The 27,519-nt window shown below is 43.2% G+C and overlaps 1 protein-coding gene across 4 annotated transcripts in view; it reads left to right on the top strand.

Annotated features, from left to right (window-relative positions):
• The window catches only part of HIVEP2 (HIVEP zinc finger 2), a 141,965-nt gene extending 116,211 nt beyond the window's left edge, over positions 1 to 25,754 (top strand). For all 4 annotated transcript variants that reach the window (XM_080341337.1, XM_080341336.1, XM_080341339.1 and 1 more), the window contains 6 exons: positions 212 to 5,810; positions 6,570 to 6,724; positions 12,104 to 12,279; positions 14,968 to 15,069; positions 15,597 to 16,507; positions 23,256 to 25,754. In XM_080341337.1, the coding sequence (XP_080197463.1) occupies positions 423 to 5,810; positions 6,570 to 6,724; positions 12,104 to 12,279; positions 14,968 to 15,069; positions 15,597 to 16,507; positions 23,256 to 24,074 (7,551 nt within the window). In that variant the 5' untranslated portion in view covers positions 212 to 422 and the 3' untranslated portion in view covers positions 24,075 to 25,754. The remainder of the gene's footprint in view (positions 1 to 211; positions 5,811 to 6,569; positions 6,725 to 12,103; positions 12,280 to 14,967; positions 15,070 to 15,596; positions 16,508 to 23,255) is intronic.
• The last annotated feature ends 1,765 nt before the right edge of the window (positions 25,755 to 27,519 follow it).

Here is a 27,519-nt window from a genome sequence, read left to right as displayed (position 1 = left end):
AGTGATTATGCTTGTGTGCAACCACTGGAGCCAGTCTTTACTGTGTCTACTGACAAAATGGGATTTTGTGAAATGTAATTGCCTTTACTTAAGTCCCTATATATTATACATGAGGGGCTCAATGAAAGTGCAACTGACTGCATTGATGTTATTTCACATGGCTGTATTAACTGGTGTGCGTGCTTTCTTTGTTTTTGCTTTTTCCTTGCAGATAACTGTGTCACCATGGAAGAGATGAAGAGAACTTTACTCTAGTAGATCACAAACGTCTGTGGGTCATTCTGCATCTCAGTATTTCATAACAATGGGAAATGTCTAAATGCTATAACAAGTCTTTGCAAATGTATAACAAACTGTTTAGAAAAGTTCCTGCCATGAACAGAACTGTATGATACTCACAAAAGTGTACAGACGCAAATCTAATGCCTATTGACTACTGCGTGGAAAGTTCCAAAGAGAAAGAAAAGTCTGTGAACTTGCAACAGCCCTGCAAAAATGGGAGCAACAAAACTTTAAAAAGCACAGCTTTGGACACACTCCATGTGTCTGCACAGCTTTCAAGTGAACTAGCACTTAAGACCTTGTGTAACAAAATGGACTCTGGGGACACAGCTATAGGGCAAAAAGCTACCTCAAGGTCTGGAGAAACTGCTAAAGTACCAAGTAGATGGAGGCAAGAACATTCAGCTGTTATTAAAATGAGCACTTTCGGCAATCAAGAAGTACAGAGGCAACCACAAATAGATCACGAGCAAATTGGAAACACAGCATCAGCACAACTTTTTAGTTCTGGGAAACTGGTATCATCAAGTGAAGCTGCACAGCAAGTCACAGAGAAGCAATATCCACAGCAACGTCCAAGTCCTTACTCATGTCAACATTCGCTTTCTTTCCCACAGCATTCATTGCCACAAGGCTTCTTGCACAACATAAAGCCACATCAGAGCTTGGAAGGTCCTCCGTGGCAGTTTCCTAGCCACTTGCAATCAGTTGCCTCAGAGGACTTGTTTCCTTTTCATATGCACAGCCATAGTGGAGGCTTCTCCAGGAAGAAGATTTCAAGTTTGAACCCTGCATACAGCCAATATTCACAGAAATCTTTAGAACAATCAGAAGATGCTCACAAAAAGGAGCACAAACCCAAAAAGCCTGGCAAGTACATTTGTCCTTACTGTAATCGGGCTTGTGCCAAACCTAGTGTACTTAAAAAGCATATTAGGTCTCATACTGGGGAGCGACCATATCCTTGTGTTCCTTGTGGTTTCTCCTTCAAGACGAAGAGCAACCTTTACAAGCACAGGAAGTCACATGCCCATGCAATTAAAGCAGGATTGGTACCTTTCACAGAGTCAGCAGTCTCTAAGTTGGACCTAGATGCCAGCTACATTGATGTGGAAGCTGAAATACATTCAGACGGCGAGCAGAGTACAGACACTGATGAGGAGACCTCACTCCTAGTGGAAGGTTCTGGCAAACTGAGCCCTGTCCCACAGCTGCCCCTGGACATTGCTAGCAGGAGCAGTTTTCACTCCTCCATGGAAGAGTCCTTGGTAGGGCCAATGAAAGTGCCCATTTTGATTATCCCTAAAAGTGGAATTCAGTTACCCAGTGAGAGTTCACCATATATTGGCTCTGATATGTTGCAAAACCCATCCTTAAGTACTAAGTCTGATGACTCGCATACAGTTAAACAGCGACTTGCACTAAGACTGTCAGAGAAAAAAGGGCAAGATTCTGAGCAGTCGTTAAACCTCCTGAGCCCTCACAGTAAAGGAAGCACTGACTCGGGTTATTTTTCCCGCTCAGAAAGTGCTGAGCAGCAGATTAGCCCGCCAAATACTAATGCAAAGTCTTACGAAGAAATCATCTTTGGGAAGTTCTATAGGATTAATCAAAGGACAGCACTAACAGTAGCCACAACAAATCAGGAACACAGTTTAATGGGTAGAAAGGGTAAAGCAGAACCATTACCTCTTTTAAATAACAGATCAGATATCAAGATGCTTGAGGAACATATTTCTCAGCTGACTCCAAATAAAGAAGAACTCGTTGACTCCAGTAATTTGAGCACTATTAAATCTACACAAGTTTATCCAGGCAGCAATATGGAATCCAGACAATCCCAGACCGCCACATCGTCTGTCAAAAGTGAATCCAACCTATATCAAGTCAGTCAGCAGGGTGATGTGTCCATTCTTCTAGAGCCCCCAGTAGATTCCTCTCCTCTTATTAGAAGTAACTCCATGCCAACCTCTTCTGCAAACAGCCTAAGTATTCCCCCATCTCTGAGGGGAAGCCATTCATTTGATGAGAAGATGACTGGCTCAGATGATGTATTTTACCCTGGGACAGTAGGAATATCCCACCAAAGGATGTTGAGAAGACAGGCTGCCTTTGAACTGCCCTCTGTGCAGGAGGGACACTCAGATTCAGACTGTCATGGAAGACCAGGGAAAAATATAATTATGTCTTCCAGCAGACAGACAGTAGGTGACAAAGGACCATCCTTAAAAGAGAAGAAAGGAGACAAGACCTTCTATGACTATGATGCCAGTGGAAAGCACTACAAAAAATGGGAAGAATTTGAAGCACAGAAGCAGAACTACAGGGACTCACCATCCTTAGGTGGGATGAACAAAGGGGGAGAGTACTTTATTGATCCACTCGGACAATCTCAGGTGGTGCCGTCCATGCTTGGAACAACTTTTGAAAACAGAAAGCGCAGGAAAGAGGAGAGTGTTGGAGATGAGGAAGACAGTCCCATGCTTTGCAGCAGTACAGCTGGCACCGCTGGGGGAATTCAGCCTTTGGACTTTGATCCCAAATCCCAAATTCAAGAAGTGCCAAGGAGTGGATTTGCTCTTCAAAGCCTGGACAATGCTGCCCATTGCCATGCAGAGCGTTTTGAAATCTGCCGATCTTACTTGCAGTCTGGAAGCCCAGCAACTTCTCTGGAAGACTCATCTTTGACTGCAGAGCAAGAAAAGACTGCAGAATCACTGACCAGAAAGCCCCCTGGAAATGTCATCTCTGTCATTCAGCACACAAATTCACTGAGCAGGCCAAACTCATTTGAAAGGTCTGAATCTACAGAACATATTGCGTACCAGCAGGAAAAGATTTATTCACCATCTGAAACGTGCGAGAGCGAGATTTGTGAGTCCCCAATGAGCCCAGACCGAGTTCCACAAACAGAAAATGCTGACACCAGTAAGACATCTCCATCCCAGCAGCCTCAGCCATATCACATGCAGCCCAGGTTGGTTCGCCAGCACAACATACAGGTACCTGAAATTCGTGTCACGGAGGAGCCGGATAAGCCTGAGAAAGATAAAGAAATGCAGAGCAAAGAGCAAGAGAGACCCACCGAAGAATTCCAGTGGCCCCAGAGAAGTGAAACCCTTTCTCAACTTCCAGCTGAAAAGCTACCACCTAAAAAGAAGCGTTTACGACTGGCTGACATGGAGCACTCCTCTGGAGAATCCAGCTTTGAGTCCACAGGTACAAGCCTCTCTCGTAGCCCTAGCCAAGAAAGTAATTTGTCCCACAGTTCAAGTTTTTCAATGTCCTTTGAAAGAGAAGAGAGTATGAAGTTCATCATGCCTCCCAAACAAGATGAGTTTGGAAAACAGTCTGAGTTTTTAACAGTTCCAGCTGGTGCTCATTCACTTTCCGTCCCTGGGCATCACCATCAGAGGGAAATGAGACGCTGCTCGTCTGAACAGATGCCCTGTCCTCATGCTGCTGAAATCCCAGAGATCCGAAGTAAATCCTTTGATTACGGGAACCTGTCCCATGCCTCTTCGGCTGGGACACCTACTACGGCACTGTCTCCATCCCGAGAAAGGAAGAAGTGCTTCTTGGTTCGGCAGGCTTCCTTCAGTGGATTTCCAGAGATTTCCCAGACTGATCAGAGCACAGAACAAAGCATAAAGCAGGAGCAGATGGAACATGCACAGGCTGGTCTTCGCTCCTCCCAGCTTGCCTGGCATCATTCTTCTTCCTCTGTACTTCAGCCCATTCAGGTAGATGACTCTGGAAAACAGGCTAGCTCAACCCACCTTGCCCACCAACAGGCTTTTCTTGCAGACAGCCCAGAAATGTTAAGAACTCCCTTGATCCAACAAGCACCTTATATTCCTAACAAACATCCATCAGAGCAGCAGCAGCTATTTGCACATCAGGAAAAAGTCCCGTTTCCTCCTATTCACAGCACCTTGTTTCAGTTCCCATATCCAGCTGTCTGCATGGTTCACTTACCACCGTCTCAGCAGCCTGTCTTGTGGCAGTCATGCACAGAACCTCTACACTTCCAGCATCATTTTGTGCAACAGCTGCAGAAATCTTATGTCAAACAGCCTTTCCAAACAGACGTTCCTCCAAGTTATCACCTGGAACATGCACCAGAGCTTCTTGGAAAGAAACCAGCTGATTACGTGCACACTAAAGAGCAAGCATACCAGCATTACTCAGGAACATCTGGGCAGTATTCAAAAAATACTCTTGCTAAGTACCAGTCAGACCATAGCATTAAGCCAACAGATACCTCCTCTGAGCAGCATCTTCAGACAGACTTTGACTCCCCAAGTGATGGATCTGTACAGTCTTTGCCAGGAACTGTTGTTCCCGTCAGGATTCAAACCCACGTGCCATCTTACGGTAGTGTTATGTACACAAGCATTTCCCAGATCATTGGGCAGGGCAACAGTCCCACAATTGTGATTTGTAAAGTTGATGAGACTGTTTCTCAAAGAACATTGGCAACTAGTGCAACCATGCAAGGAATTGGATTTAACATAGCTCAGATGCTGGGTCAGCAAGGAGGGCTAGAAAAATATCCTTTGTGGAAAGTGCCGCAGACGCTACCACTCGGACTGGAGCCACCAATTCCCCTGTGTTTGCCTTCCAGTTCTGACATTGCTTCTACCTTGGGAGGAAGCAAACGAATGCTTTCACCTGCCAGCAGCTTGGAGCTCTTCATGGAGACCAAGCAGCAGAAACGAGTCAAGGAAGAAAAAATGTATGGGCAGATAGTTGAGGAGCTAAGTGCAGTTGAGTTAACTAGCTCAGATATAAAGAAAGATTTTCCAAGAATGCAGAAGCCTCAACTAGTAAGGCAGAGCTGTGCTACTGAGCCAAAAGAAAGTCTGCCGTCTGTGTCATCCTGTTCACCACTGTCGTCCTCATCATCTCAAGATTTCCCACCTGTCAGCATGCCAACAGCTGATACTTTCCCACTGAGCAGGGAGAAACTTTCCAGCTTTGACTCCACGTCACCAGGGCAGAAGTCCAGTGGCCCTTCTGAAGGAAGAGAGTCTCCAGAAGAACTGGACGTGGATGAAACAGCCTCAGATATGAGCATGAGTCCACAGAGGTCTTCATTGCCACCTGGGGAAATTCAGCCAGAAGACCAACTGAAACATCAAAAATTGCCTCTTGGGATGTTAGTCCAGATGTCGTCCAATACCAAGGGGAAAGTCACAGGCTCAACCATTCTCCTGACAGACGTAGCAGATTTTCAGCAAATCCTTCAGTTCCCAAGTCTGCGGACGACTACTACTGTGAGCTGGTGTTTCTTAAACTATACAAAACCCAATTACATTCAGCAACCAACCCTCAAATCTTCTGTTTATGCTTCATGGTGCATAAGTTCATGTAATCCAAACCCATCAGGGCTAAGTACGAAGACCACTTTAGCACTTCTAAGGTCCAAGCAAAAAACCACCACGGAAATCTACACTCTGGCTGCTATGCATAGACCTGGAGCCGGTAAACTGACATCATCAAGTGCATGGAAGCAGTTTGCTCAGGTAAATAAGAGGTTTTAATAAAATTAAATTAGTATATCTTTATTTGAGAAAATATTAGTAAACTATAAAATGTAAGTTAATGATTTAAAAAAACAAAACAAAACAAAACATTCCCCATGGGAAATCAGACATTGACATCTTCCCATGACAGCTTTTGAGCCTCAATTTACCCTTCCCCAAGCTCTCCTACTTCTGCTCTCTCTGTCTCCATTTTCAAAATCAGATGTAAAAAGTGGGGCTTTTAAAACCCTCTCCTTGTGTATGCCAGAGCCTGACACATTATCTCGTTTTATTTTGTCCTTTGTTTTTGCTGTGGCCTGATTCAAACAGTATCAGACGCAAATACCCACGTGTGTTCCTAAGTAAAGTTAAAATTGAGTAAGGATCTTCAGATTCACTTAATGTCTTTTACATACTGCCTCTTCCTCATGGACTAAGCATTAGATAATGGTGCCAGGGAAAATTCTGTAATGGCAATAAATTACCTGCTAAATCTTCGCCATCTTCATTTTCCATACTTCTTTTTCTGAGGAAAGATATGGTGCTGTCTTTTCTGTCAATACTCTCATAAAAATTTGTCCATGCTGCCCCCTCTCTTTTTTTTCTCCATCAAATCAAATGGGACAAATTAATTCATCTTATAGAGTTGCACTAAAATGAGAGTTTGGCTTTGACCTGGAATGTTAAAAGTGCTTGAAATGAAGTGTGCGTTTATTGTGTGCTTCAGCAGTAACACCCTTCCTTGACTTTGTTCTACAGATGAAACACGAGCCATTCTTCTTGTTTGGCAGCAAGCTTGAAAAGAAAGTAGTGGGGAATATTATAAAAGAAAGAGTAAAAGGAGACATTCATGGAGATAAAGACATTACATCCAAACAAACTGAGCCGATACGAATTAAAATCTTTGAAGGAGGGTAAGAAAATGCAACTGGAAATTTCAAGCTCAGACTGTCATTTTAAAGAGATTTGAACATGAATATGAATGAATTAGGATGTGAACAGTCTCCTGTATTCCTGCCATGTCTTGTAGCTCCCAAGCCTCCTCTTTTTTGTGTATGTGTCAGTCTTAAAACAAACTGCAGAGTACCTGTATACTTACTCTTGTTGCTGCTTTGTTATTAGGGCAATTATATTTTTGTCTGTGTGACAGCACTCACTTGAAATTGTTGCTTTCATTCCTTAGGTCATAAAGAAATGTATAAATGGTTAACATTTTCATATTTTCTATACCGTTTCTTTGTACTTAATGGCTTCCATGAGGTTATCTTTCGATTTTTAGATTCTGTGTACCTCCACTCCCTTAAATGCATTACCTAGGTATGCTTACTCTTATTTTTGTATTTTTTAATTACTTACTGAAGTTGGATTTTGGAGATAAAATGTAAGATTACAATGAAATCTATGGTATTTAAGCCTCATCCATAGGTCTGTCATGTATGGCTGATAAAACAATGTTTAATTTTACCATGGCCATCTATCACTCAGATGATAACAGAAACAAATAGCAAAGAGAGGGAAAAAGACCTGAAAGCCCATTAGCAGTGTTTTGAGGCTTATGAAGCTTATTATAACCAGCAAATGAAATGGACACTTGTTTGCCTCTGCAGTATACTCTGAAATGGAAGATACTGTTTTATTTCTTTTACAGAATTCTGACATGATGCAATGAATTTACCAGTTGTTAGTAGTGAATACTCAGGTGTTTGAACAAGATATGTTTTTCAGTCTAATCAAGCGCCAGTGGTTTCACAGCACTGTTTTATTGGGGTAACTAAATATGTCAGAATGGAGATGTAAGAAATTCATCCATCCATTTAATTCTCCTGTCGGTTTGTACCCTAAAAGGTAAAAATCTCAGTTGTCCTTCATTCACCTGATGTGTTTTTGCTCCGCTTTGATAGTCTCCACGAGGTGAACCTTGGCATTGCTCTATAGTCTGCCACACTGGGGAATACAGCCTACATCTTGCCTGAAAGACTGAAAATGTTATTTTGGAGATTGTTATAGGTATACTGGTCCAGACACCCTGATCCTGGCTGTTCTCTGTAGTTCTACATTGTCCTAGTACCCAAGCCACTAGGCTGTCTACACAAGAGTGACCCAAACTTCAGCAGTGAGCCTAAGTTTACAAGAAATTTCAAGAGCTGTTGCTGCAACTCACACCCACTTTGAAGTATAAAGTTAGCCTGTTTCCCACTATGTGTAATTTCTGAATTTGGATCACCCAGCTGAAGGTGTGTGATAACGGGTCAGAAGAGTAGAAGTGTGTGAAGAAAAGCAACTTAAAGGAGGATTCAGAACAGTGTGAGCTGCAACAGATCACTCTGTAAAATGCCTCTACCATCTAACACCTTCTTTAAGAAACTTTGTATGTTACTTACACCATCTTAAGTTTCCCTGTAGTCCAGTAAGGTCTGCGAAACTATTTGTGTAAATGTACATAATTCACATGTCACCTAGAAATGTCTCCTAATATTTGTCTATGTTTAGATATCCTTTGAGTAGAACAAAAAGGAAGAAGCCTTGATGTGCACATGAATTTCTGGACGGGGGGTACAAATAATCTGTGCAATAGAGTGGGAGCTCCTCAATAGGAGCGTATAACCTGCAAAGCAACAGTGAATGATATGATGTAGTGTTAATGGGTCCATTCTTTCCTTATACATCATAATGTTATCATACATTTTATAGTAATTATTTATGGAAGAGTAGATTAAATATTTTCATTAGTTCAGCTATTTTTAAATAGTTATAATGTTATTTACATAGTAAAACCATGTCTTTCATTGTTTTCTGTCCTGACTATTGAATTTGTCCTCCTCTTCAGGATTTTGTTTATGTCTTCTGAAAGCTAGTTTTTAACATGGGTGGGTTTCCATGCTTCCTTGCTCTTAGCTGTTTGCAGAGCTGTTCTGTTCTTCTCTGTTCTGCTCCCGTTGAGCTCATCTTCATATCATCATCTCAGCACGCTCAAGTGGTGTACCCAACTATGCAGCAAATGTCTGTCATCTTCATTTCACTTTTTCTCCCCTGGACAGACAAGCGTGCATGGTGATATCTTGTTTCAGCAGGGTATTTTCATTCCATTTTTCATTTGTCTTGGAGAGTGGATTTGCTTATGCTTCCTGATTGCTTCTGTTTTGTAAATGCAAAGAAGGCAATTCAGATTCCATAGCTGAGCAAGATCAGCCGTTGTCGGGGTGTTCGGTTTTTGGGAAAGCCCGTGCACTGGGCAGTTGTGCAGCTGCCATGTGCCAGAGGAGGGGAGCGCTTGTACGGCGGGTGGGCAAAAAGCAAATAAATGTGGCTGGAGAGGAGTGAGAAGCTGAAGGAACAGAATGAACGGGGTTGAGCCGAAAAGCAGATGTCACAGCGCGTCACCACCTCACTGCACCAAAGCCTATCAAGAGCAGTTTGTGAGTGTGGCAGCAGAAGGGGTTTTGAAGGAAGAAGCTAAGAACCATTGTTACTACCTCTGGCAGGTGGCTTGATTCGAATGAAATTGTCTGAATCACCAGATCTGCTTTCCATCACCTGTGCCTGCAAAACCCTGATGGGATATGAAGCAGGGTTTCTCAAAGAAAAACAGCAATTTGAAGTTCAGCGCTTGCTGTAGTACAGTCAGTCAGTTACTAATGGCGTGAGCTAAAAAGGAGGGACAGGGCAAACATGCCCACTTGTCTGACATCTGGTTTAATAACGTTATCAGCTGACAGCAAGAACGCACAGTTTGCCTGTTTGCTCTTTTGTATCTATCAATAATAGACTCTAGTAGAAAATCCCTAATAAGATAACATTTTGGATGGAAATTGCAGGACTCTGAGGCTTGTTAATGCTTTTTAAGTCTGGAGTCCCATTCAAATCAAGCTCAGAGCAGCCGTGACCATGGTCCTTATATGAAAGCTGTGTAATGGGAAGGGGGAAATTACTGAAAGCTTTGAGAGATCCATGAGTTAATAGTAAGATCTAATATTCCTGGGGGCTAGAAAGATAATCATCATGGACTCAGTCTTCTGGTGCTTTGGTTTTTGAACAAGGCCCTCCTTAAATGTCAGATCTGTGTGTGTCATATCTCTTCCAGTTGTTATTGTGAAGCACACTTAGAGAGTCAAGGCCAGTTATGACCAAGAACTGTCCATATGAATGATATAGAGACATATCTTGTCTAATTGTCTTTGTGCCCAATGGGATCTGACAGATGACAGAAGCTGGTGGAATGAAGTCAGGCAGAGGAACAGCAGAGATGGAGCAACAGAAAAGCACATGTTATAACACAGCATTTATTTCACCAGTATCAATCATGGGTCATATGGTGGATTCCATCCCAGCAAAATCAGACTATAAGGACAGGTGAAAAGAAGATAGAATGGTAGTCTTTCAAACAATAATGGGCATTTTTTCTGTCTGTGAGAGAAAGCCTGGAGACGGTTGATGAAGCAATGGATAGAGATGACTAGGAGTATTTGGCACGTGTATGAAGGAGAACCTGGAAAATGGGGCAGACAGAAAAGCAGAATCTCAAAAATGTTATACAAAAAAACCTGCTAGGGAGACGGATAAATATTAAATGATGTTAGACTATGCCAATTTTGCCCATGGTGTGAGGGACAATGAAGGAAAAGGGAGAGGGCCTACTTTATTGGAAAAGACATGAAAAAACCTGAACTTAGGCGTCCACATTTGAAAGAGGAGCTGACGTGTTCAATAGATAGCAATACGGACATGAGAACAGAACAGTGTTTTACATATTTAGAAGATATTATCTTCAGTATTTATATTGCCAGTGATATAGTTGAACATACAGAAGAAGTGTTCATCTAAGAAAAGCACACCTGAAAAATGTTTCAGCTCTGTAACCCAAAAATTGCCACTTCTTGTAGAGTTATCATCACATTAACAGATTCTTTCACATAGTCCTGTATTTATTTAAAGCACTGACTGTCAGTACCAATGGTATTTTGTGGACTGTGCATCCACAGGGTGACTGAAAGTACTTTGTGCTGCTTAGGGAAAGGGCAAGGGAGGACAGAGGGCAGACAAAATATTCTTTCTCAGTTCTCTCAATTTCTGGATTTTACTCTGAGTGAATCAGGATTAAATTCTCCCTGTAGGGAATGCACAGCACTCTTGAAACCTCCAAACAGCCTGGGCAAATCCCTTGGGCCCTTTTAGATTTCAGTATTAACAATTTATCTTGACAGCAAAGGCAACGTGCAGCTTTACATAGATTTGCATATCTTATTTATTATCTAACTGCACGCTATGTAATCAGCAAAAATAGCATGGAACACTTACGCCTGTGCTAAGAAAAAAAATCATTTAACAGCTTTCTGCTAAGTATGCAGGTTGGAAGTTTCCCATTTTATTTCTAAAGTAGCACGTACCTGAATGAACTCAACTCTTGGTGTCCCTTAGGGAGGGATCCATCTTTGGGAACTTCAGGCATCTGTAGCGTAAATGCATACATCCTTGCTAGTCATCTGCATTCCCTTTATGCTTAATGTGGAGAAATGGGCATTTCCAGGACCTTATTTATCTGATCCCACGGGATAAAAACACTAAAATAGTTAAATGGGCCGTGCTGCAAAATGACGCTGTTTTCCATGGTGATGGATGCCTGTGTTGGTCAAGACTAGAGTTAGCTGAAATAAATCCAACTGTAGACTCATATTTGGAGTTGTGCTGTGTCTATAGGAATGGTGGCTGATCTGTTTCCTGACAAGGTGTTAATAGGATCACAGAATCTTAGAGTAGTTTGGGTCAGAAGGGACCTTCAAAGGTCATCTAATCCAACCCCCTGCAATGAGCAGGGACATCTTCAACTAGATCAGGTTGCTCGGAGTCCTGTCCAGCATGGCCTGGAATGTCTCCAGGAATAGGGAATCTACCACGTGTCTGGACAACCTGTTCCAGTGTTTCACCACCCTCAGTGTAAAAAATGTCTTCCTCATGTCTAGCTTGAATCTCCCCTCTTTTAGTTGAAAGCCATTACCCCTTGTCCTGTCATAACAGGCCCTGCTAAAAAGTCTGTCCCCATCTTTATAGGCCCCTATACTATTCTTATACTACAACCATTTGGTTTCAGATTCTTAAAACACATTGGGACCAGTGCATTCCCTGAAAGACAAGTACTTTGTGACTTCCAAACTGAAAACTCAGTAGTTCCTGTGGACTTTTGTGGATTTGTTGTGATGAGATATATACAGGATCAGGATCAGATGCATAGAGGTGATGTTTGTGCATGTATGTGAACTAGAGTCTGTATGATTTAAATGCTTGCTCTCTTCCAACAGGTATAAATCAAATGAGGATTATGTCTATGTCAGAGGTCGTGGCCGAGGAAAGTACATTTGTGAAGAATGTGGAATTCGCTGCAAAAAGCCAAGCATGCTCAAAAAACATATCCGCACTCATACTGATGTCCGGCCTTATGTATGCAAGTTGTGCAATTTTGCCTTCAAAACTAAAGGTACTTGACCCTCTTTGCTGAACTCTTGCCACTTCCCCAATGAATCTTGAAGTATTTTGCCATCCAGGCACCCTTTGCAATCACGGAGAGAATTTTCTTCAGAATAAAATTATTGTGTTTATGTATACAGGAATTAGAGAGGTTTTTCTCTTTGCTTTAATTGATCCAGGGATTTTGTGAGACTCCGAGACTCCGTGGATGGCTTCATTAAGAGCTATAGGCTCTTGGCTGGTCCCTGTGTCTGCAGTGAAAATGTAGTAGCATAAGAACTGCCCTTACAAATAATACTTTCTGCCAAAATTGTTACATGGTGCAAATTTTTATTGCAGCAACACTTAAATACTACCAGGAGAGTACACTTGTTATGACATAATGTCGAAGCAGAGCATCAGCTGCTGAGGAAAGCATGCCTTCGCAGGCTTTACTGTGGGTCAGTTTCAAGTTCATAAATAATGTATGTCTCCCAGATGAGCCACTCCATCCACTGTGGCATTAATTATGAATAGAGATGTGATAGTTTGTGTTCACATGTATTTATCAGCACAGAAAAAAGCTTCCATTTGTCACCCTGAGGCCACAGATAATGATATTCTTTGGAATTCAGATTTGCCTTGCAACTATCTCCTTAAAATTAAAAAAAAAATAAATAAAAAATATTTGGTAGCATTTCTTTGTAGCACAGTCCGAATGAACCTTACATTCTCAGTTTCATAGCTTCCCTTTGGCAGACAAGGAAATGGATTCTGGTCCCAGTGCGGTGAACTTACTTGAAGAGGGAGAAAGGGAACTGGAGGAAATTTCTCCCGAGATCTCAGTGCAACTTCATGGCTGTTTTGAGGATTGAGAATTGTAATAGTTTCCATGAGTCCAGCACTTCTTCCTCTGCCAAAGATGGGAATAGCTGATGAATGGTAGCAGACTCATCAACCTAGTTTAAGATAAGAACTTTCATGGGGGTGTAGGGACAAAGACAAGGAGATTCTAGTTCGTAGTCCCAATATACCATCTGCTGATTTGTTCTTGGGTCATTGTTTACATTTGATATCGCAGGAAGAATGGGTCTTTAGGAGGGACTTGAAGGAGGATTGTGGTTTTGCAGCTATGTTCAGAGAGGACATTCCAGGCAGAAGAGATGGCATGGAAAGAAATGTGAAATTGCTGAAGCTGGCATTTCTGGCAGAGAAAAAGAAACAGGGAGGAGGTGGTATGCTATTGCACAAGATGGGCATGAGCAGGAAGAGACTAAGTTAGTGTTTGAAGTACAGAAAGTGTTTAACTGGTGTATTATTGCTTATGAGCAGCCTTCAGCCTCATAACTATTGTTGCTGTTTTGCTGACAACAGTCGAGGACAGACCCTCAGAGACTGTGAGGTTTTCAGTGTATACTCTGAGTGTTTCACCATCCTGAGGCATCAGTGGCCAAGTTAGACTTCTCATGCAGTTCAGAGACACAATAAGAAACTCTTACTGAGAAGCAAATAGTTTGAACTGGCTGGTACTGAAAGTCAGAGGAGAGGAGCCCAACTTGTGAGCTTCTAAGCACATCTCCACTATCCAACAGAGTGGTGCAGTGTTCCTGCCCCCAGATTGCTTGTGCCACATGCACCATCTGGAGGCACTGGTCGGGGTCCTAAAAGCAGCATAGGTACCATCACAGAGTGCTTTCCTTGTGCTAAGAAGCACCATGTCTTGGTAGTGGGTTGGGTTTGCTTGTGGCATGCTTTCTCTGTTGGGTGTTGCAAATGTGACTGAAGTGGCTAATAGATTAGAGTGATATTCTTGTTTCTCCAGCTTGTGCTTTGTGCTCAAGATTCTTTGCCATGAAATGTCTCTTGGGGCCAGTCTCAACCCAGTTTTCTTATCTGTGAAAAAACAGACTAAGACAGGCACGCCAGAAAGTCAATAGTCTAGTGTTAGACTGCTCCCTCAGGGGAATAGGAGGTCTGATTTCAAATCCCTGCTGTGCCTAGTTCAGACCTGTGCTCCAAAGCAGGGAGCTGAAGCTGGATTTCCTGCATCCCAAGTGCATGCTCTAAGTACAGCTCCTCTCCGTTCAGATATTGCAGCTAGATAGTAAATGGTCTCTCATAAATGTCTCTCATAAATGTCTTTGTCGTGAAGTACATTTGCTTCAAAATACTTCGAACACACTGAACATTTAGAGCCTACATATTAAGTAAATAGGAGAGAGAGCCCTTCGCTTGAAAGTGCCACTGTGAAACTAGGAGTGTGAGCCCTGAGTGGCTGGTGGGCAATGGTCTTACTTCAATGTCCAAGCAGTCTGCAGGTATCACAAACACTGAGCCCAGTGACAGATAACATCCAAAAGAGATATTTTTGCTTGCTGGGATGCCTAAATGTCATGTGGAAAATTGGAGAGATGCCTATATACCTCTCAGACCCTGAGTTTAATTTTTTTATTTTTAGATATAAAAACCCACTCTTATTAAAACAAGCTCTGAGGGCAGTGGGCTGGATGAATCAGCCCTGGTTGTTGTTTTTTTCTTTTTTTGTTTGGTTGGTTGTTTTTTGTTTGGTTTGTTGTTGGTTTTGGTTGGTTGGTTGGTTTGGTTTGGTTTTTAAACTAGAAATGCCCATTTGCAGGATAATGGAGTTAAGGTACCAAAACCTGACTTGGAGAGTGATCTTTGCTGTTGTTCATTAATTAGATTAATCTCTGATCCATAGGAAATCTGACAAAACATATGAAGTCCAAAGCACACATGAAAAAATGCCTGGAGCTTGGGGTATCAATGACATCCGTAGATGACGCTGAAACTGAGGAAGCAGGTATGTCAGAATGATTCAATTTTGTTGGAGTGGCCTCTGGAGTGTGCAAATAACTCATTGCACTTTACCACAGCATGGGAAAATAGATTAAGAGGATTTGGGGCATTTTTAAATTAAAATATTAATTTTAATTTAATAAACAGGAAGTGTAAAAAATAAATCTGACAGATTTGTCTGAGTTACATTTTTTATTAAGATATGTGAGGAGGAGCTAGAAATGAAAGTGTAACCTGTTGTCATTTGTCTCCTACAAGGTTCCCAGTCTTTTCAATTTAGATGTGAGAGATGGCAATGTTTAGCGAAGTTGCAAGGGGGGTAGGGTGAATTTCCTTTTTATACTTCCTTTCAGGTATAGAGTTTTGAGGTATTTTTATGAAAAAATATTGTTTGAGACTATGAAGCTTTATGCAGCCATCCCAGATGAAGAGCATCCAGTGATGGCAATGGGTGTGCTGGGTGGGGAATTAATGGAAGGCGTAAGAGATGGGGTGGACGCTCACCATTTTGGCCTGCTGTGACTGTTGCAGAAAACATGGAGGACATGCAGCAAGAGGCCGAGAAGAGTAGCAACCTGGCAGGCCTGTCAGCAGAGCACCAGTTTTCTGACGCGGAGGAGTCGGATGGCGAGGATGGCGATGACAATGATGATGACGATGAAGACGAGGATGATTTTGATGATACTCAGGGAGACTTGACACCAAAAACCAGGTCAAGAAGCACCAGCCCGCAGCCTCCTCGGTTCTCCTCCCTGTCGGTGAACTCAGCTGGGGCATCGCAGGGGGCTTCCCCTGAGGGCTCCCTTTCCGTGGGACACTCCTCCCTCATCAGTTACTTGGTCACCTTACCTAGCATTCAGGTTACTCAGCTTATAACACCGAGCGACTCCTGTGAAGACTCACAGATGACAGAATATCAGAGGTTTTTCCAGAGCAAAAGTACTGATTCAGAGCCCGATAAAGACAGGTTGGACATACCTAGCTGCATGGATGAGGATTACGTGCTTTCGTTAGACACCACTTCATCTCCGAGGGACCTCTCACCTTCCAGTCGGCAGTCGTCACCCAGCTATGATTCTTCACCCTATAGAGATAACTCACCAAAGAGGTATTTAATGCCAAAAGGGGATTTGTCACCCAGAAGGCATCTGTCACCCCGAAGAGATATTTCACCCATGAGGCACCTTTCCCCACGGAAGGAGGCTGTGCTGAGGAGAGAGTTATCGCCAAGACGAGACGTGTCACCAAGACGTCACCTATCGCCGAGGAGACCAATGTCACCAGGAAAAGATGCGTCTGTTCGAAGAGATTTGTCTCCTAGGCGAGAGAGGAGATACATGGCCCCTGTTAGAGCGGCGTCTCCCCGGAGGGGCTTATACCATAATCCAGCGTTGTCCATGGGTCAATATTTACAGTCTGAATCTATTCCAGTGGGGCATTCAGTAAGTATGAATGAGTATTTTTCACTCCTGTTGTCAAAACCAGTGTTTTTATCTAATGTGTGCATAGTATTTTAAAAAACTTTGCAGCTTTGTAGAAAAAGAAGGCATAAGCTTTGAGCTTCAGTGGGAAGTCCTGGAATTAATGCAAGAAATTTGGAATAGATGAGGATCAAGTCAAGATGTTGATTCAGTTAGATGCTGCAGAGTAAACCTGAGGATCAAATCTTCACTTGGTGCAAGCCTGAGTAGCTCCATAAACTTCAGCAAAATTAGGCTGCCCCTATCTTTATTTTAAAACAACCCAGGAAGCTTACATGGCATGTAGGGGATGTTACAGCACCGTCAAACCTTTCACCTCCCAGACTGTCAGATGGGATTGAGCCCAGATCAGAGCTTAAGGCCCCAATACTGTAGTACTGTGCCCATCGCTGACTTATTGCTTAATGCAATAAAAGCACTAAAATAAATTGAATCTCTCAGAAAACAGGATGCCCATCAAAATCAGGATCTGTGACTGGAATTTAAAGGATATCATTGTGTGACAGGAGCAGGCAGCTGTCTGCCCTCCTGAAAGCGCCATCACGACTGGCTGTTTCGACAGGGACACAGCCGTCTGGGTGGAAATGGAAATATGCAAAACTTGCACAGCTGCTGTCTGTGCTGTTCCCTTTTGGTAAATCAGCTCTCAGAAACTGCCGACTTGGCAGCTTTGACAGGCCCTAGCATTCACAAAACACTCTCTCCACAAATAAATTCGGTCTTTAGAGTTAAGGAACAGCCTCACCATGTATTCATTTATTTAATATGCTTCCCTCGCCACATTTGATGTTGCTGCTGCCCTCTCACTGCCTGCCTCGTCAGCCTATGTGTGTGGGCTGACCCTGGGCAAGCTGTGACAGGCTCCCGCTGCCCCAGGGCTCCCCTCTTCACTGCCCCACGGCTCCCCTCCCCACTGCCTCACTGCCACTCTTCTCAGCTTTTTGTGTCATCTTCACGGTTCTTCTCTGTAAAGGAGAAGAATTGAACCTTGAGCTTATGAAATCAATGTTTCCAGAGCTTTGGAGTTTATTTCTCTATGGAGCCAGGCCAATGTGGTACCTACACCTGAGAATGGAGTGAGGAATGCAGCTGGGCAAAGGTGGAGCAGGGATGGACCGAACAGAGCTGAGGAGTCCACAGGCCTGGCAGATCCAAAAATGGCTTCCCAGCTTCTCAGGGGGATAAGGGAAAACTGCAATGTGAGTGGCCATGTGTGTAAGAGAGGGCAATGGAGGTACTTCTCCCACATCTTTGACATGACCTTATGGCCTGGCAAGTTGCTGGGGAGAGCAGCAGAGCAGGGTGGCTGACTAGGCGGTCCTTGAGGCACGCTGGAACCCTGCTGCACGCTTATAAGGGTGATCACTGCGTAGCTGAGAGAGGACTCAAATCCAGCTGGCAGTCCTACTGACAAAGTAAGGAAGCACAAAAAGAGGATAAAGAGCCACCAGTTTAACAGTCATGATGTCTTACTATCAAATGCTAGGGACAATATGAGATGCTACAGCTGACATTGTGCAGGGAGCCCAGGCTCCTAATGTCCCGCATGAGATGCTTCCACTGCCATCCTGTAGTAGAGATTTTGGATATGTGATGATGCCAGCAAAAGGGTATGTAACAGTCATCCTCGGCCATCTGACATTCTTGCTGTAATGTTTGCCTTGTGTGTTATGCAGACCTTCCAGCAGGGTGTTTAGCACATTATAAGGATTCTTTTAGCACCCTTCACTCCTTCTTTTGGAAAGTCCACCATGCCAGATGGGCTTTTAACACTTATTGTGGTTTTGAGGTAGGATCAGGCATGTGGCAGTGAAAATCCCAATGTAAAAGATCAGTGGTCCTACAGAAAGCACTGATAACTCAGTGCCATGTTGAGTGTTTTGGGAGAGAAGCCCAGACCTCAGTACCGTCACTGAAACCTGAATACAGGCATCACTGGAAGTGGAGCCCAGGCAAATTTAAATGAGGAAATGACAAGTGAGGATGATTGCCTATCTCAACAGGTGACTGCAAGGAAGAAAAGATGGATTCCTCACTCTTGATGCCTTTCTGCAAGACGTACTTTAGCCAAACAGTAGTTGAATTTAGGTGAAACACAAGTTATTATACTCAATGTGTGGGAAGACAAATAACACCTGATCTTGCTATAAATGAAAGCTGTCAGAGAAGAAAAAGAATAAAGGCTGGTTTTCACTTTCAGAGAAGTGAAATCCAGCAAATCAGAACATGATTAGCAACTGCATCAGTGGTGCAGATGCCAGCTTGCAATCCTGCTTCTTCTTTCAGAGCTGCGTTGGGTTCCCAGTCCTTACAGGACTAAGAGTGGTTTTGTGCTTCTGGTGCCTGCAGTTCCCAGAAGAAGCCAGTTTTCTGTCTTCTCCACTGACACGAATCTATTTGATCTATTCTCTTTGGACAGTGCTGGTCTAGTTCCCCTTCATGTTGCTTCCCCTTGAATGTTCAAGCACTTTGGTGGTCCTGTGCAAAGAGCTTGTAAAGTGCTCTGGCACTGAAAGCACCACATAGAAAGCAATTGAAATTATTTCTTTAGGAAGTGGAAATGAGTATGGGGAAAGTAACTTTTTTTGTAGATTGTACCAGATTTTGTAGATTGGCAGTTAATCACAGGATATGGTCTTGCAATAGGATACTCTGTTCAAAGTAGCCTAAGGCTCAGGTTGATGCTGGTGTGCATTTGGCTTTGACAAGTTAAATGTCCATCTTTAAATTTAAAGGCAGATTCCCATCACTCTCTAAATACATTCAGGATGTTCTCTTCTGTCAATGCCAAAGGTTTCTGTCCTTTCTGAGGAGGCTGGTGCCATTATTGAATGGCTCTGGTTCTTCTCCCCATTTTTGCCAGTCCTGAGAGAAAAAGGAAAGATGGGAAGGCTGCTTTTGTGCATCCCAAGTGCATCCCTGTTAGCATTTTCGTTTAGATCAGGCATATGTATCTGATGTCACATTCATTGTGCTTTGACTCGCATTGCAGAGCAGTCTTGGAGTAAGTGACCTGGATTGTTTTCAGATGAAATTAAGCTGGAAAGTGTGCTCCAGGAGTGTTGCAGGTGCACTTAAATTGCAAGTGGGCATTCAAGTGAGTGAGAAGAGACCACATAACTTTAGTCCAAGGCAACCTTCCCCTCCAAACCCACAACGCTTGTGTTGTGAACATGGGATCCAGCACTATCTGTTTTGCTCTGTTCCTACTTGTTCCCACTCCTACTGCACCCTTCTATTTCCCAGTGTGGACCAGAGCTTTTGCCTCTTCTTCCAGTCCCAGGGCTAGACAAGATGAGATTGTGAACGTATCTTGCTGTGAGCAGTACAAACTTGTCCCTACCAACTGTTCTACCTTCCAGGAGGTAGTGGATTTTGCTTGCTTTGCTGTTTTGTTGCACCTCTCATTCATTTTGAAGTCTGAAGCCTGTCTCAGGATATTCAGAAGGGCCGAAGGGAGTTAGGCACCTCTCTGTCCACTTGAAAGTTGATAGGACTTAAGGTCCTTTTATCATCCAAGACTTACTTAATTTTAAGTATTAAGTTAATATTAATATTAAATCCCTCTCCAAGAACTCAGTATTTTATCATCTTGAGTGTACAGAGAGCCAGCATAAAACTTCTGAAATCCAGGTAAACTGTACCTGAGTCCATTGGTATATGTGGGCTGCTATGGTACATTCTCAGTAGGACTGCAAATGGAGCTGATCTTGAAGCTGAAGTCCACACAGATTTATAGCGACTTTATTAAGCATCATGTCTTTTAGCAAGCACATTGATAATATGCTTTGTTTCTGAATTTCACAATAGAGTTCAACATTTTCTGGTTTTTAATTTTAAAAAGCTTCAAGTACATTGTGATCAAAGAGATTGTTTTCCACCTGCCATCTTTTTGCAAGCTGTGGCCTGAGGCTCCTGGGAGGATGTCTGTGGAAGGTGCTTGGCTTTGAAATGCGATCTTTCTCTTAATCCTCCACAGCCGGTTTTGAGTGATGTACCAGATACAGGGTAAACCCCATCTTGCCCTTGAGGCATTCTGGGGGATCTGTGAAACTGGATATGGCTTTGCTCGGAGGTGTGATGTAGCAGTCTAGCTTCATAACCAGGTCACGAAGTTTAGTGAAGCTCTTACAGATTATTGTTACTTGGAAATTATATGTCATCTGGATTTAGAGGGAAATATGCTAAACTGCAACAAATGAGAATTAATAGGAAACAAACTGGATACCCATCACCTGACAAAGAGAGGAGCTCATCTCATTGCGCTGGCAGCAACCCATTCTGACTGCACCACAAAAAAGATACCGTGACTTTCTGTGCTGTGCACAGTGATGAGATCCAGTACTCTCCCTGTCAACAAAATAAAGTCTTTGGTTTTTCAGGATATTTGTTAAAAGAAGAGAGCTCTTCTAATATTCAGTCTTTGCCCATGAATATGTATATATGTATCTGCTTGTAGATATGAAAGTACTAGATATTGGTAAAGGAAATAAAAGCAGTGTAAGAGTTATGAAGAGTTATTAATGCCTATAGCAATTTATGTTGATCATTTCCAAACTCATCTGCCAGAGCTAGAGAAAGATAATCCGATATGTGCTCAGCCAAGGCTTGGAAGGCTTCCAGTGGACATGCATACACTGTCACTGCCTATATAAAAATTACGCAGATGAGACATATATTGGATGATACTGCTGATCTTGAAGCACATAGCAGTTTCTATCATGTCAGCCACCTCTGTCCAACAAGGACAGACTGTTGTTCTGTTCCCTTTTGAAACTGTGGCAAGGTACAGTGTGAACCTAGTGTCTTTCTCAGTTAGAGATTTGTGATTAGTTTGTTCTTTGATGAGTTTTACTCCTTTTTGTGGTTGCTTTTGCTCTGTTTCCCTTAGCCCAAGTTCACATCAGATGCAATAGTGATAAATGTCATGGCTTAGGAAACAGATAAGAGGACAGTATGACTGAGAAACGAGTTGACAGACCAAAGATGGGAAAAAAAGAGGGGGCAAGCAGCTGTGCAGAGGTGAAGTTAGTGATAGGAAGGACTGACAGTGTAGGTGAACTATGTCTTGTGGCTTGGCAACTGCAGTTTATTCTGTAAATTCTTCCCCGTTCAGCAGTATAACATGCTGTCACACTGCTTTCTTATGGCAGTTTCTCTTTTATGAGAGTCAAGCATCTCACTTTCTGAATAGGAAAATTCCCAACATAGATTAGTCTCTGAATAATAACATCTCTTTAAGTTCGAGTCTGATGATTATGGGTCACCCTTCCTGTCTCAATTTTGATTTATATTAAACAGGACAAAGCATCTGAGCACAGTGAGATTAAGCTCCTGGGCAGCACAGAAACTGAATCTTTAATTGCCCCCTAAACCATTTCCCTGGGATGGGATCAAGAGGTTGCTTAAAGCCTTGAGAGCTAGGATTTCCCAGCAGTGAAGTGCGGCCACTTCAACGTGTTGGCATTTAGCAGTGCAGTCCTCGGGCTGCCACACCAAGGCTGTGGTAGCAGTACAGCTCTGGGGCAATTGCTAGGTGTTTGGTAAATTTGCAGAGCAGAGATGAACATTTTTGTTCATTTGATATCCTCTGGGAGTCCCTGAGAGCTGTGTGGCCAAATCCCATGCACAATTATGAAAATGTCATCCTGTACTTCTGTCATCGTTATTCCTCTGGTCAGCAATAAATGATACTTAATCATCAGACGGAAAACAAATTTTAAAAGTTAAGAATGAAAACCAGAGAAATCCAAAAGCCCAGGGCATGTTTAATAGTGAGTGGAGTGGAGCTATTAATTCTTCCAAGGCACGAACTAATGGGAAGGCACTGAAAATGTCAATATTGTGAGATTGGTTTTTATTAGCCATTACAAAATCCCTCATTCTTCTCAATCCCGTTATGAGGGGGTGAGTCTCCCTGTGACAGAATCATCACTTTCACTCACAGTTAATCCCTGTGCTTTTGTTATTATTTATTGTTTACACTACAGATAGGCCAGAGTGGTGCTCTATTGTCTTAATGACTATAAAAACTTGGGTCTTAATTATACAAAGACACTTGACCTTTCATGGAAATAATACCCATCCCCTTTCATCAAGGATTGGGTAAGGTTCACTGTGGAGGGTAGGAGGAACAAGTGCCTTCTCTGGGGCTCCAGAGCAGGATCTTTCATCAGGCAAAAAAATACACACATGCAGTCAGATTTTCCAATACTGCCAAGCAGTGGTGGTGAGCAAGGAGAGTTCAGATGTGTATTTCTCTGCAATAAAGTCTTGATACCCAGTGTGGACTGCCAGTACCAGCACAGTTTGCCAAAAGAGAGGGTAAGATGAATCTCCTGGCCAAATTTCTCCTGGTGATGAAACTCTATCTACCCCAAATTCTCTCCATAGTTTCAGTTGAATATAATACTCTTCACTTCCTGACCCAAATTGCTGCATTGTGTTACTGAACACTCTTAACTAGCTGCTGCCTGGCACCTCAGAGGCATAAGCCCTGTAGGGCTGAGCTAAGCAAAACCTCCTATGTTGTTTGGATAAGCAATTAGTGGAGTTTTCCAAATGCTTTGGGATCCATCTGGATGAAAGGTGCTGTGTGAATGGGAAGTTGTGTTTGACAGGAAAGCAGATAGGTGGTTTGGCAGCTGGACAAGAATTTTGCTAGTAGCAGTGCTGATTTTTCTTTTGTGGTTTTTTTGTCTGGTTACAGAGAAGGGGCTTGTCTCAGGGGCCTTACTTCAATGTATATGGAGAAAAAGGAGGTATGGAGCACCGTGGGTCGAGCCCGTTCCCCGAAGGTCCGAGTGACTACATCTTCAGTCATCTTCCACTACACTCCCAGCAGCAGATCCGAGCACCCATCCCCATGATGCCTATTGGGGGTATCCAGATGGTCCATTCAGTACCTGCAGCCCTTTCAGGTTTATGTCCTCCGTCCGCTCTGGCCCTGCAGAGGGAGGGCTCTGAGGAGAAGCAAAGAGGAACTGTGGAAATCCTTACAAAAGAATCATATAGTGTTTCTAAGCAGCATGAGAAACGTAGCTCTCCACACAGCATGCACCCTGCCGCTCCCTCCAGCGTGCCGTCCTCCCCGTTGCTGTTGCTGACGCAGAGCACGTCAGAGGACAGTGTTGTAGCTACCGAGAGGGAGCAGGAGGAGAACATACAGACTTGTACAAAAGCCATAGCCTCTCTGCGAATCGCCACAGAAGAAGCCGCTCTGCACGGGGCGGAGCAGCTGCAGAGGCCTTCTGAGCCTCACCAGAAACCTTTAGAAAGTGCACATTTTAGCATTAAACACTTTAGTGGATCTGAGGCGGGCCAGAGCTGTGCCTCAGCCACCCATCCTGACTTGCACGGTGGTGAACAGGACAGTTTTGGTACATCACAAACTGCATTAGCTCATCCCACCTTTTACACCAAGAGCTTTGTGGACGTCCGGCAGTTGGGCTTTCACAGCAGGAGCGACCCCCCATCAAGCACACAGGAAAGAAAAGATCCGTCATCTGAGAAGAGCAAGCCACATTGATCTGAGATGCATGGAGACTTTCACCTATACATTTATCCCACTTATTTTTTTTTTGTATTCTAGAGATAGGAGAAGTATTCAACTTTACAGCATGCCTGTTCTAAGTTACAGTAGTTTGCTATTATATATACTTTTGTTATATCAAAAGAATTAGATAAAATAACAAGTCATCATGAGCCTGACCAAATCTAAATTTGAAATTCTTATTGGGTCTGGTACTTTTAAATTGTACAGATGTTTGTGCCTTTTCTTTACTTTGCTTATATTCTTATAAGCATTTTTTTAGCAGTAATTTGTACATATTTTAGAATTTGTGTATCTGCTTTGTAATAAATGTAATTTCTTTCCTTTTTTGGACACTTGGATCTAAATGATGTAAAGCAAAACAGCATCAATATATGTGAGGTTGCACTAAAACATATTTTTATATGATTAAAACTGAACAGCTTTTATGTACAGCTCTGATTCTGTAATACTAATATTTATTTACTTTGTTTCATAAATTGTAAATTTTTTTCTTAATGTTGTGGATTGCTTTTCTATGTGAAGCATGGGATTTACTGTTGCGTAATTAGAACAAAATGTATATTGTAAAACAAGATATTTAAACTAGAGTATCTTATCTTATTCTGCACTTATGCATTAGTAAAAAAAAAAAAAAGGTAAAGGATGTATCAGTCAGTTCTTAACTCTTGTAATTTTTTTTGGTCTCATTTGCCGGATTGACTATAACTTAAGTGCTGATTGTGATTTTAAACTGATAGTGCCGTAAAGCATTAAAGTAAAACAATGTGCTATTGTGAGTTTTTTCAAAGCTTTATAAAACAGTTATAAATATATTAAAAGTATTTGGTCTTACGTGAACATGTTGATCTAGATACTCCTTTACAAAGCTATGGGAAAACATTCCACCCCAGGTAAATACGTGCAAGTGCACGGCTGGTGCATCGGTGCAGCCCCCCGGGCAGGCGCGGAGTGCGGCGCTGCCGGGCGGGGCGGGGACACCGCGGGGGGCCCGGGGCCGGAGCTGGAGCCCGGCTGGAGGGCGACCCTTTCCCTGTCCCCGCAGCGGCCGCTCGGGGCTGGGCAAGCAGTGCCCCCCGAGAGTGCTCGCCAAGGGCTGACCGCCGGGCCGAGGTGTCAAGCGGAGGTGCCCCGGAATGTCAGAGAGGGGTTTGGAAGGGGGGAAATAAAAGGCGTTTCCTTGCCCTTGAACAGCACGGCTGGGCGCTCCCCGCTGCGGTGCCCGGGTCAGCGTCAGGAGAGGCCCCGTCCCGTCCCATCCCGCCCCGCCCCGTCCCGTCCGGTCCCGTCCCGTCCCGTCTCGTCCGGTCCGGCGGCCGGAGGAGCGCGGCCCTGCTGGCCCCCTCGGCCTCCAAGGAACGGGATCGACGGGCAGGAAAGTCATAGTCTTCCAGAACAGGGTCTCCATCCGGGTGAGGTTTGCTCCAGAGGGAAGTCAGGAGATGCCCGGGCTTGTGTTTGTACACGTGTGGTGGGTTCGTGCTACCAGCAGCATGCGAGCGTGCACATGTGCGCACACACACAATCAACACACACACAACACACACACAGAGGTGAAAGATACCGACGACCTGGATTATATTTTGTGCTATTTAGTGGATTATAAATCTGTGAAACCAAGTTTGTATATTGATTTACATTTAAAGAGTGTTCTTTAAAAAGAAATAAATATAAAGTTATATGCATGAGGTGTCTAGTTTTCATGTGTTCTTTGAATTTTCCAAGTTTATTGATTTTCCAGTATGTTGTTAGAACCTTTTATTCTCAAGCACTACTTTCCCACACAAGGACTGCCTTTAAGAATGTGAGTGGCAGCAAAAAATGTGGATCATCTATTGTCCTCAGATATTATCAGACTAACACAGTTTATTTCTTCAATAATACCATGTGGAGGCAGAACCACAGCTGGTACTTTGTCGCAATTGTAGCGTGATGACATATGACGAGTGTAATACCATAATGGATAGTGACCACTTCTGACCATTAAAGGTTAGTTTCTCATATCCAATGCAGCCTTCCTACCTTTTTTTCCAGATCATTGTGGCAACCTTGCCAAGAAAAATGTGTGCCAGAAAACTGGCTCATCTCAGACTCGAGAGAGGAAAAGCAGTATATGTAGTTGGAGGCAAGCAGCTTGTTGGATCATGCTTCCATGAAAAAAAAAAGAAAAAAAAGAAGTCAATTGTACATTTTAAATAAACAAGCTTTATCTGATAAAAGCCTCTCTCTTCTCCTTGGCTGCATGGCTGTATTGAGAACAAAATGCTCTGCACAACAATCAACTAATCAAGTAATCACAGATATTTTATTAAAAGGGAACCAGGCAACCCCCAATGGTAAATGCTCTATTGACATTGCCTTTATAAGCAACCCCCTTACTGTGGGAGTTACTTCTGGCTTGTTTGACTAATTTAATTAATTTGCATCTGCAATTTACCATCTACCTTTTCAGCCTCAGGGGATTTTTTTTTTTTGTAATCATTGAGCCAGTATCACTGAAATTACACGTGATATTTTTGGGTTACAATGGGACAACCCTAAAGAGGTTTCAGGTACTTATGATCTTAACTGTATTTTCTTAATGAGTTAATGTTTATACAGTGCTTTGAAAAAATCATATCCTTATGCAAAGCCTAGGCGTAGATGATGGCCACTTTTCACATTTTGGCAGGGGTGAGGACAAAGGCAAACACGTCCGATAAAATTTTCCCAGACATGAGCAATTTTTGGAACTGCCACAGTGGGTACAGCACCCAGGACCGGGGGCAGATAATTTCTGGAGCGCTCTGCCCGCTCTGCCCAGCACAGTTCCCTCCTGTCCCACAGCACTGACAGTGGCATGGGGCTGCGTTTGTGCCCCGCCGTGCTGGGCTGTCACCCCGTGCCTCGAGGCTCAGCGCTGCAGGGACACAGCTGCGCAGCTCCTGGCCGGGGTGGTGGTGTCCACCTCTCTGTGCTGACAGCCCCCCTGAGGGTGATGGGGAGGAGGTTGACTCTGAGGTCTCTGATGTAAAAGTTCTGTGTTTTCAAAAGGGATGAAAAGAAGAGATTCAACAGGGCACTCTAGAAAACTGCAGAAGCAAATGAGAATTTTTATATGCAGTATGCTATAGAATTTCTATGTCAGGAATATAATTACCTATTATATTGTTCAAGGAGGTTATAATTGTCTATGAAGATCCATATGTCTTTTCTGCAAAGCACAAGTGAAATACAGATGCTCTGGCAAGCACTCTTCATTCTCTTCTCGCGGAATACTGTCACCAGAGTCACTTCAGGATTTATTTGCGTCAGCAAAACAGAGACCATATTGGTCTGATAGAACTGCCTGCACGATCCTCTTCTGAAGCTTTAGATTCTGACTCAGGGTAGTGACTCCATCACATGTTAAATACCTTTATGGAGATTTCCCCACTGCAGG

This window comes from Nesoenas mayeri, assembly GCF_963082525.1.
Source record: "Nesoenas mayeri genome assembly, chromosome: 3".
Classification (NCBI taxonomy): Eukaryota; Metazoa; Chordata; class Aves; order Columbiformes; family Columbidae; genus Nesoenas; species Nesoenas mayeri.
This window is presented reverse-complemented; position numbering and strand designations above follow the sequence as displayed.